The following is an 11,890-nucleotide window of genomic DNA, read 5'->3' as shown; positions in this document are numbered from 1 at the left end:
AATTTAACTGAAGTGCAGTGAAGTACTCACTGGAGTAAAAATGAGCTATGAGTAAAATGGTGACAATTTTTAATTCACTGACTTATGTTCACTGACTTAAAAATCCTGCTCTGGCATACCCAATGTGAAGTGTTTCAGAGGATATTTGTTCAAAGAGTTTTATCAAGCCATTAGCTGGTGACTAAATTTTAATGTCATAATTTAAGCTAATGACTTTTTGCAAAGGTTTAGGAAAGGTGGTGTCATTTTGTTCTTCAGGATTTCTTCCGGCATTTACCTCATTGGATCCAACAGCACACAGCCATGAATGACGCTGGTAATTTTCTAATTGAAACATGTGATGAGACCATTTCCAGAGACCTTAAGCAGCAACTTCTGTTACTAAATGGAAGATGGAGAGAATTGTTTATGCAAGTTAAGCAAGTATGTGCCTTTGCAATTGTTATATTTAAATAGTTACTTTGCCATTTCTGTGCAAGCAAGACTACCTAAGATTTGCCCTGCTAAGAGGATTATGGGACAGTTTACTTAGGTGCCTAACTGTTCATAATTATTTGAATTAGAAATCAATTGTTGACAGCAGTCTGTTGCTATTGGCTTTTTTTGCCTTTTTTACCTTTTTGATTATATGATTTTTTTTGATATTTTCAGCTAGCATAACCAGTAGTTCTTTACAGTTGCCTGTCTTAATACAGAGAATATTATTAATGCATGTTCTTAATGTTCTTTTTAAAAATGGTTGTTTTAAATAGCTATTTTTAATGTAAGCTCTATAAAGCTAAATGGTGAAAGTGAATATATCTTAATGCTCTTTAATGAAAGTTGCACTCGGTAACTGTACTGAAACAGCATGTATGGTGCTAATTAATTAACAAAATGTGTTCCCCAAACCAGTCTGACATTACTTTTATTACCTTTGCCTCATGAAAGAGGTTCAACTAATTGGAAAAAAAATGTTTTTATATTCTCCTTAGAAAGCAGAGAGAGGATGTAAAATAAAACTATGCAAAAGTATTTCATATCTTATAAACACATCAGAAAATATCTTTGCTGGAGTCATTGTATATCTAACGGCATTTTCTCCTGTCAGTGGCTTTAAAATAGCAATTGTGTATTTGAAGATGCTGAACCTTTTTCTTTCTGGCTTGATTACTTCCATCATAGTCAAGAAGTTACATGGAAAACCAAACAATGATTGCCCCTTTTTTTTATTTTAACTTTTCTAAGCTATTCATTAGAATATTCTCAAGCTTTATTTGCTGCTGCTGTTGGGGTGATTCACTGTGGAACCTGTAATGTCCAGAATGTAAATGTCTCTTGCCCTGTTTGTGCAGCTTTCTTTCACATGCTGGCTGGGCAGCTTTTCTCGCTGGCCTTTTATCATTTCCTTCGTACAGCTCCTCTCTGCCTTCTAATATGTCCTGTGTTCTCCCTTATTCCAGCCAACAGTTCTTTTTCTGACATTTCCTTTTTCCTTCAGCTTTTCTAGGCTTTCCATATTTATTCTCTTTAATGTATTTTCAAAATTGATACTGTAGGTGATGAGAAATGAATTGGGATGTTGATTCCAGGTTAGAAACAAATGGCAGTTTGGGATTCCCGGAATGGTCCAGACCTTAAAAATGCTTAACCTTTGTTCTGTGAATGAAGTTTAGGGGGTGACATTCTTAGATTTCTTTTCAATATCAGTACTATTAAAAATAATGCACACCTTTAGTTTAGAAGATTGGTTTCCATTATTTTGTATTTTATTCATCAAAATTTTTCTAGCAAACAGTTGCTCTGAAGATATACTAATTGCCTTAAGTAATTATGTAATTGCCACATTTCTCATTTTGGGGTTTGGGTTTTTTTGTTTGTTTGTTTGTTGCATTTTACTTTACATTTTCTTAGTATGCTCGGGCAGATGAACTGGACAAAATGAAGAAGGAATGCGTGGATGGTGTTGCCCATTTGACAGCTTTTATTGATGGAAGCAATAGAAAATTTTCAGTGCCTGTGGAAGTGTCCTTTCTAGATGTCAAGGTTTTTGTACAAGATTTAGAAGTAAGTTTCTCTTCCATTCCTTTCTTTTCCCTTTATAAGAGAGATATTTAACTGTTTAATTTTGAGGGCAGAGTATAAGATTATTTTGTATATGTTTCCATTATTGCTATTTTTATACCATTGTGGGTTTTTTTTAATAATTTCTGCTTTAGCTAATGTAAATTATTGCATTCTGTGAGTGACACTTCTAGAGCACCTTTCCAAAACACAGTGTCCCACTGGATATTTCTTTATGTGTAGTTTCAAATCACACTGAGGTGAGCTCACTGGTACCCTTTGGCACAAAATACATATATATGTATACATGGGGGTGTGTATGTATATATAGCATGTGCAAAATGCATTTTGAACCTGGTACAGTCTTCACTAAAGTCAACTATGACAAAAATTGAAAATTAAGATATATATCATATATCTTTAGCACAGACTTGTACCTCTCACAAATTCAAAAATGCAGTTGTTGAAATATTTGTTTGAAATGTTTGTTTCAGAATATTAAACAGAAGTTACCTGTGATGGAAGCTCAGTACAAAATGCTTACAAGAACAGCGCAGCTTGTTACAAAGGAAGTTTCCCAAGAAGAAGTAAATGAAATGCTCGCAACTTTGACAAGGATCAAAGAGCAGCTGAGCAAGGTTGCAGAATACCTTTTCTACTACACACCCTTGTTGAATGTTTTACTACTAGTTAAGTTGAACTTAAGCTGGAAACAGATGTACAAATGCCCTATAAGACCCAAACATAGAGAGCTTAATAAAATACTGTCTTTGCCCGAATTAGCTCTAATAAGGTAGGCTTAATTAGTAAGCTTCCCCACCATATATGTGCATTTGAGCAAATGTATGGTTATAGTAACTATGGATTGAATTCAGGGTGGGGAAAGTGTTACTGCTTTTAGATATACCTTGTTTAAATTTAATATTCTTTTCTTGAAGAAGTTTTGCAGGATCAGGTTTGATCTCTCTTAAAAAAGGCAGGCAGAAACTATGTAAACCCACATTCAGAGGAACCTGCTATTTATTGCATTTTCCTACATTTTAAATAATTGCTTTTCTTTCAAATGGCCAAAAGGTTAAGGAGTATTGCTGTGCCCTGCTATATGAATGCCAGCATCTGCTGTCTCCGCTGGAAGAACTGGAGAAACAAATAACACATTTTTATGAATCTCTTGAAAAAGTGAATGAAATAATTTCTATCCTGGATCCGGAAGCACAACCTACGACTGTTCTTAAACAAAAAGCCCAAGTAAGTTTAGAAAACATCTTACACAGATTTTCTGTCTCTGAGGTCTTATGTATAGGTTTCTAGGAATCTTGATTGAAATTCAGTAATGTGAGCAAATGTTTTTTCATATCCAGGTAACAAAACATAACAAATCCTGAAGTCAGCTAGGCATAAGCAAAAAATGAAACCTATGTCCCCTCCTAGTGCCCTGGTTTTCAATCCAAGAAGTAGATATGAGAGCTTTTATTTATTTATTATCTCCGATGGAAATTGGGCTGAAGTGTTAGAAATACATTGGATTTTTCATTAAGAAAATGAAAGTGATCAGAAACTCCCCTGATCCTTGGACATTTATGGAAGCTTCTGAAAAGTCTGGCAGTAGCTTGTTTTAAAACAACCATTCAACGTAAATGCATTGTAATGGAACTTTAACATTTTACTTGGCCAAGAAAAGATAGTGTCATCCTGGAGGAACTCAGGACTAATCAGGAGAACTCACTTTGAAAAACAAGTGAAAATGTGGGGGGGGTTGGCTTTCATCATATGGATTGTTGTTTTTCCTTGTGCATGTGCAGTATATAGCCTAGTAATACTTCCTCAAAATTTATGCATACTTTTCCTTAGAGTTTCATACTGGATTTGATGGATAATATAATTAAATGGATTTTCAATGGGAGGCCATTTGAAGAACATTGTTAGAAAAATTAATTGGAGCTAATGGATTTAATTAGTATATGGTGAAAAGAAACCAACCCAATATAAATTACTTCAAACCTATAATGACTCTGGAGATTGGCTCAATAATTCAGCAAGAAAGGTCTTGTTCTCCTACAGTGATTTCAAACTTTGATTCTGTTTGGTGGGAAAAAAGTGATCTGGTGAGCTCGACTGTTCAATCAAGCCAGTCCAGTTACCTTCCAGAGAAAATCCTCTTCTGTTTATAAACACCAGCCGAGTCAGGTGTCCAATCTGCAGGTTGAGTTGTTGTTCATGAGAGTGCTCCTTTCCTGTGTTCCTGACAGTTGCCTTGCCCCAGACTATCACAGTAAAAGCACATGTTCCTTCTGGATGGATTTACTAACGAAAGAACTGAAATCTCCCCAGTTATTTCATGGGTGCTGACTTCTGCTGAATAGATAGTAAATAGAGATTTGTTTTGTGGAATGCAGTGTTTTTCCAATAGCAAAACAGTTTCCTCATGACTGGATTTTTTTAAATCTTTTTCCAGGCTGTGCAAATTCATGGAGTATGGTTTTTGCTCTTTTTTTTCTCCTTTTTTCTCATTTTTTATAATTCTTATTATTTATTGTTTAAATTCTTATTATTTATTATTTAAATGTCATTTATGTCATTTATAATGACATTTAAATTCCAATCGCTCACATGAAAGGCTAGCTTGTTGAAAAGCAAGAAGGGTTAACATCTTAAACAGCTACAAAAATTTGTCATTCTTGCGTCTCTTTTCACTGCTGCCTGTTTACAATTACACAATAAATATAGACATCTCATTAAATCACAGAATTATGTATTCACCTGCATTTTCTAAGGCTACCTAAAAGGCTGGGTACATGTCTGTGTGTATGTGTGTTTGTTTTTTTACAGATAGCTAGAGCTCAATTTGAGTACAGGACCCCACCTACTTGGAGAAAGTTGTGTGGTCTGTGTTATTCCCTCCAATGTTTTGTGCAGTGTGTTTTTCATGGCATTTTGACTATGTCCCTTTTGTTTTATTGTCAAAAAATATCTTCCTGTTATTTTGCCAAACTTTTCTCTCCTTTGTTCCTGGCCAGGGTGGATATATGTTTCTTTCTTTCAGGATTTGGTAGCTTTTCAAGAAAACTGCAAGAAAGCTTTGTCCCTGATTGAGAGAAATAGTCAGTGTGTTCTGCAGTGTGTGGCTTCAAGTGAAGTATTACAGCATTTCCATCAATTGACATTTCAGAAGAAAGTTACCCAGATTCAAATTATTTTTCAGGTAATTATGTCACACCTTGGTGCATATTTTTGAAATCTTATTCATACACATCTGATCCATTAGACTGTATCCCTGTTTAATCGCTCTCCTCCCTGGCACCAACTTGTTCTTGAAGGGCTTATCTGTAAATAGATAACAAGTGGTCAGGGAAGTTAGGGTCTTCTCCATTTAGTTCTCTGGAGGGAAGCGTGCCTCAGACCTCTCAGGGAACCCAGTGTTTCAGGAGATCTTCCACACATTATGGTCCTTTTGAGTGAGGGACCTGAGACCCAAACGTTAGGACTGCACCACTTTGGGTTTTTTTTTTTTTCTCTTGACTTTCTTATCCTGGCTAATTATTTACTCCCATCTTCCCATGTGTCACCTTTCACACAAAGCATGGAAGACGGAAACTTTTGTAAATGCTAATATTGCTGGGCTTTGCATTTCTCCAGGAAATGCAATGGAGTGTGAATATAGAAATTTACAAAGATGTGTTTGCATTTGTTAATGTAAAAACACTTCCTTTGGGCTAGAATCCCCTTACCTGGAGAATTCTATTTTGTTATTAGAAATATTGATGTTTTGGGGACTGTTTAACTTAGTCTAGCATGAAATTAACCACTACTATCTGGGTTCAGATTTCCGGATTTTGAGTTCAATTGCATTCATTTTCAGGCAATTATTGTGCAGTGTAAGGCCACCGACACTGAATTTTAAACTACAGAAAATCAGTAAAGAGCTATCCCAAGAGACATCAGGAGATTTCAAAATTTTTGCTCTACTTTCTGAGTTCTACTGAAAGATCCTTAGTTTTGGGTTTGGGTTTTTTTTTTTTTGATTTATCATTTAGAAATGGTTTATTTAAGTTATAGTCATAGTTACAGGGGAAGATAAAGTAGTAGCTTGATAAATTTACCATTCGGGGCATTAATTATTCTTTTTTCCGTAAAGAGGGATGGTGATTTATCTCTCTATGTTAGAAAGTAAACGTACTTAATGTGGCGTAGCCAGGCTTAAAATATTAATGGATATGGAAATTGGGTTTTTCTCCTGAGAGGAATGATATGATTATATTATTATGCAGAAGTTTATCTGGAAACTTTAAAAAGTTTTAGCAAGATGTTTAAATTGAGAACCACATATCTGATTAGCTCATTGGATAAAAGCATTATAATTTCTTAAACTGGAATTAGTAAGCAATGAGGATAGTAAAGTAAATAAGGTTGGAATTACATTGCTGCAGGTGAATTAGTGCTTTTTGAGTGGCAGAGCTTACATACATTGTAGAGAGAGAGAGAAATAAAGAAAATACATTATATATAGTGTGTATATATATTAATGTATAATATATTTTATATAAAAATAGGTTTTTATATATAATGTATGTATATATAACTTTTTAATATAGATATTTTATAGATATTTATATATTTAGTGTCTTTAGGATACCAGGCCCTAAGCTTAGTAGGGATTCTCGTATGTCATGGTTAATCTGATCACTCATTTATCTAGCTGTGACCACTGGCTAATGCATATGCAATTTCTCTCCTGTACCAACATAGGAGAGCATACAGAAAAATGAAGAGATGTGACTAAGGCTCCAAAGGGAGAAGATTTTAGAATAGAAAATTGACCATACTTTTTTTTCCTTTTCTTTCTCTTTCTTTCTTTCTTTCAAGCAGCCTTCTACCTGTTTGTACATCTGCCCTAATAGTGTGTTAACTGTACAAATCTCCTCTAGGTCAGAAGACCTGTACAATGGAACTAGTAGGATACAGAGGTCAAATCTCTCTTCTTTCTCCTCCCCCCTCTCCTCCCCCCTCTCCTCCCCCCCCCCTTTTCTTTTTTTAAAGTAGGGGTTCACATGAGAGGAGGTAGTCTGCTGTAAGGAAAAACTGAATGACAAGCTTCTAACCATACCAGCTGCTTTACGTTTGAAGGCAAGCTTCAGGGAGAAAGCACTAGCCAAGTGGCACAGGCATTTTGAAAATATCACAGACATTGATATTAGCTGGCTATCCATTTTTATATCAATGAAGGTTGACATTAGCATGAGCCTTTGCATAGGTATTAGAGATTAGGAAACAGGGAACATGAAAGGGAGAAGAGAAGCAGTTCCAAACTGCATATGTTTGGAAGAGAGATGCCAATCAAATGCATTTTTATGTAAGATGATGGCAAAAGACATCAAATAAAAATCAGTGAGAAAGTGCCAGCTCATTTTCTTTTGTTTATAACTCAGAATATGGTCAGGAAAGCTGGTGACTGGAGAAAAAACATAGAAGCAAATAGCCGTTTGATGAAGAAATTTGAGGAATCTAGAGCAGAACTGGAGAAAGTAATACAGATTGCCAATTGTTGCTTAAAAGAAAAAGGAAATCCTGAAGAACTTCTCAGGAAACATAGCGTGAGTAAATTCTCTGATCTTCCTCATGGAAACTTTGAGTGCATGACTATTTTATTCAACTGAAAAGCCTACTTAATTTTGCAATTGACATGGATTTGCTTTATATACAGAAGTTTTATTGATCAGGTCAAACTAATGTTAAGGTTGGAAAAAGGGGGAAAAAATGCCTCCAAAACCCACACCACCTTTCTTGTTCAGGAATGTAAGCAACCAGAAAGTGCAGAGAGAAGAGCCCCTAGAGCTAATCTCTAGGGTCAATTTTGCCAGTAAAACCTTTGGAGCGAGGACACCAGTCTACGTTCTGACAGGCTCACGCATCCACAGCTGTGTTTTCAGATGAATGAATATTCATGTCTGTATTGTAATTGTTACTTAAGCATATAGCTTTGAAACATATTGCTGTTAAACCACTGTCTCATGTATTGGCTGAGTGTCCAAGAATACATTAATTTTCTGGACTATAAATAGCTGGAAATAGTCTTTTAACTCTATTTCAGCTTCCACCAGTGCAGCAGAAATAACCTTGAAACTTATACAGTTTTAGGGAACTTCATTCTAGCAAGTTACCATATCAGCAGTAACCAGCTTCACCCTCTCACTCTCTGCTTCAACCTCAGGAATTCTTTAACCAGTTGGACCAGAGAGTCCTAAATGCCTTCCTGAAAGCTTGCGATGAACTCACTGACATCCTTCCTGAACAAGAACAACACACTCTGCAGGAAGCTGTGAGGAAACTCCACAGGCAGTGGAAGGTTAGTGACATCGAATGACATCTCTGGAAGTCCCATGTCTTAACTTGGGAAGATTTCTGCATGACCTATACGTTGACTATACCAAAAAAAAAAAAAAAAAAAAAAGTTGATGACTTGTCCCTCTTCTTTTGCTTCTTGTACAATTGGAAAAAATGCATATTTTAAAACCTTAGGTATATCTACAGGTACAAATAACCTCTTGGAAGTGCTCTGTTAAGTAAAGCAGTCAAAGTTCAGGAAATATGAAAAATTAGAGTAACAATGGAACCATAACATCTCCCTCTATGTGCAGGTATTATGATACCTGCACCAAGAACATGTTTTTGAGCATAGGTGCTAGCTTTTCTTACTTTATGCTGATATTGGACACTTGCTGTGACTTTCCCAACAAACTTGTAAGAGATCAGGCTTTCAGTTTAAGTAGTGTCTTTTGGCAATGACTCTAACAACTGAACAAAGATCGCTCATAAACTATGGAATATTTTGCCTGCTACAGTGTGTTGCAGGTCAAAGCTAGAATAAATGATGAGTGGTTTTTCACTGGCACACAAACAGGCACCTCTGGAAGCAGCTGTGAATATAGCTTCACTATTAAAATTTATTATTTTTACACAGAAAATGTTTGGTATATACTGCCAAGAATCAAGATATCTCTGTACTGTGCCATATATACACATATTCTGGGCCTCAAGAAGTTATGACTTAAGATAGGTCTAGCAGATATGGATAACAGCATTACTTTGTTTCCTTAAATGAATACTGAGAAAACCCTGTCTATTCATACACATACAAGGTTTCCTTTCTATATTAGCAATTATTGTATAATTTATTTGTAGTAACTTCACACTGAGATAATGGGTATAGTGTTTTATCTCTGTGCTTGTTTATTACCCCTGTGGGAGTGTAGGATCTTCAGACAGAAGCCCCGTATCATTTGATCCATTTGAAGATTGAAGTGCAGAAAAGCAAACTCCTGGTCACAGTGGAGGAGTGTAAAGCTGAACTAGCTCGACAGAACAAGGTGTTATCCAGAGAAGGCAACGAAAAGATGATCGAGGAGCACATGGTATGAATCATATGCCACCAAGTGGACATGTACGGAAATATATTTGAATGTAAACTCAATGATAGAGAAACAGAAGGTGTGACTGACTCTTAACCCACCAAACACTATGTGCACAACCAAATGACATCAGTCCTTGAGCCTTTAAGAAAGATTTTTGATTTGAAATTAGTCTTTTCATGCTGATACACATGACCTGGGAGCTTAGTACAGTTTATACCATATATATATATATACACACACACCCCCCACACATATATACATACACACACACTTTGTGATTTCTGTCTATTTATATTATTGTTGCTTTTTTTTGCTTTGTCTTCCATCAGTTGTTCTTCAGTGACAAGGGGTCCTACAAGCTGTGTGAGAAAAGGCTACAACGGATTGAAGAATTGTGTCAAAAACTGCCAGTTTCTGATCCAGTGAGGGCTACGCTGGAAAGCAGCCAAAGAATTCTGAAGGAACTTAAATCCCAGATTGATAGCACATATGTGAAGCTAACAGAGTGCTCTGAGAAGTGGAAGGGCTATAAGAACAGGTGTCAGTTCAGTTTCTAGCTGGGTCTGATAGAGCGTTGCCTAAAGCAAATAATACATTCCTCTGAATTTCATTACAGATCGAAACCCCGTACAGAATGATAAATACTCTGCTGATAATCTCTAGTAAAAAGCTGTACTTTATGTAGTAATTCCACAAATTACAGTCGGCTTCTGAGGGTTTTATAATTATTAGCTTAAATTTAAAAGGTTACAGTTTGGTGGTGGAAATTTTTGTCTAACTTTTTTCCTTGCTTTGCATCATGTGATATTTTATTTCAGATTTTCTGAATTGGCAAATTGGATTTTGTCAACAGAAAGAGAGATAAAGATGATAAAGCAAAGTGTCAGTGATACTGCCAGATACAAGCAATTTAAAGCAGTTGTGGGGGTAAGCTCTTGGCTTGTATTTTTAATAGAACTACAGTCATTCCTACTTGTGCCCTGGATATAATTGCATTATGAAGTAGGGCAACTGTTTTACGCTATAGATAAAGCTCTGCTGATTCCTGGTATTCTTATATGTGTTTTCAAAAGAAAGTTGTGTGTGTAGCAGTGTGTGGCAGAATCTCCTGCTTTTAATGCTTTAGAGATGACAGGTCTCTTTACCTGTATATTCAGAATATCCATAATACAGAAGTAGGAAGATTAAAGACTTGCCTCTAATCCTGCTGCATGCACAGTTAGAGTCATGCAAGCAAAAGCCATAAATTCAGGACAAGGTGTTTTTGAAGGGTAAAGCTACTACCTTACATGTAATAAAATCTTCTACAATAAAACTTCTCTTCTACAATAGGGGAGACCAAGATATTCCACAATTCACTTTTGCATTGGTGAGTGACAGGGATGAAAGAATAGTTGAAGATTCAGTCTTTTGATTAAATTAATTTTATTCAATAATTTATTGTCACTTGTACCTACCTTGACCCTATTTTTGCTTCTAGTGCATGAATTAAAAAAAAAAAAAAAAAAAAGTCACTTACTGTAGGAGTTTGTGTGAAAGTCATTGGCAGGTTGTGACGGCTAACTGTGCAGAGAAACATAGTTAGAGTGACCTTGATAAAACAGGTAAGGCCACCCTTAATGGGTGTTTCTGCTCCAGAAAGTCTGATTTGCTCATGTAGTTTCCCTACTGGCAACTTCTCACCCACACTGACACAAAGATATCACAAAGCTATTAGGYGAAAAGGGGAAAAAAAGAGCTATTTAAAAGTATAAAAAATACACAGAACCTTATACCATATGAAATTTTATGCTCAGGAAAGTTAGCATTTAAGATGTGAACGAATTAAATTATAACTAAGAATTTGATCAATATATGGAAAATATATAGATGGTTTATACTTTACATCTTTATATTTATTGGTGAAAATGCTGGTTTGTCAGAAAAAAATATTCTACCAATTATCAGAGGACAGTCCTGCAAAGTCTGTGGAGTTGAATGCAAAAATCTAGCCCTTAATTGGAATGGAATCAGATAAGGCTGCAAATAGAAAAATATTGTATTTCTAGTATTTCAAGATAATACGAAAAGCAAAATGTTTATACTATTAACCTTGCAACTGATGCCATGAATGCTACTCATTGATTATACTTTATTCTTTTAAGAAAATATTTTTTTGATTCTTCTGTAGGAAATTAGGCAACATATTAACAAGCAAGGAGAAAATCTCAGCTGGCTGAAATCTAGACTTGCTGTTCTGACTGCAGTATGTCCTGATTTGGAGGCCAAAAACACAGAAGATGAGCTTTGTAAGCTTTCCAGTGACTTCAGGGGACTCCTAGATTCGCTGGCTGAGGTACAGTATGAGGGACAAGAAGAACTCTCCATTTACAGTGTCATATGAAATGACATCAATCATGGTTTCACAAGCATAAGTTCCCTGCTGTGTGTTTTTAATT

The 11,890-nt window shown here is 35.7% G+C and overlaps 1 protein-coding gene across 1 annotated transcript in view; it reads left to right on the top strand.

The window, feature by feature from the left end:
• Positions 1-271: 271 nt before the first annotated feature.
• Positions 272-11,890, top strand: part of LOC112974688 (nesprin-1-like) — a 41,842-nt gene continuing 30,223 nt past the window's right edge. The window contains exons 1-10 of the mRNA XM_026083937.1: positions 272-423; positions 1,894-2,046; positions 2,538-2,681; positions 3,118-3,291; positions 5,087-5,245; positions 8,252-8,386; positions 9,294-9,452; positions 9,782-9,990; positions 10,271-10,379; positions 11,623-11,787. Of these exons, the coding sequence (XP_025939722.1) occupies positions 304-423; positions 1,894-2,046; positions 2,538-2,681; positions 3,118-3,291; positions 5,087-5,245; positions 8,252-8,386; positions 9,294-9,452; positions 9,782-9,990; positions 10,271-10,379; positions 11,623-11,787 (1,527 nt within the window). The 5' untranslated portion in view covers positions 272-303. The remainder of the gene's footprint in view (positions 424-1,893; positions 2,047-2,537; positions 2,682-3,117; positions 3,292-5,086; positions 5,246-8,251; positions 8,387-9,293; positions 9,453-9,781; positions 9,991-10,270; positions 10,380-11,622; positions 11,788-11,890) is intronic.

The sequence above is a fragment of the Apteryx rowi genome, unplaced genomic scaffold (assembly GCF_003343035.1).
Source record: "Apteryx rowi isolate R43461 unplaced genomic scaffold, aptRow1 scaffold_118, whole genome shotgun sequence".
Classification (NCBI taxonomy): Eukaryota; Metazoa; Chordata; class Aves; order Apterygiformes; family Apterygidae; genus Apteryx; species Apteryx rowi.
Note: the sequence above shows the minus strand (reverse complement) of the source record. Positions and strands in the feature narration are given on the sequence as shown.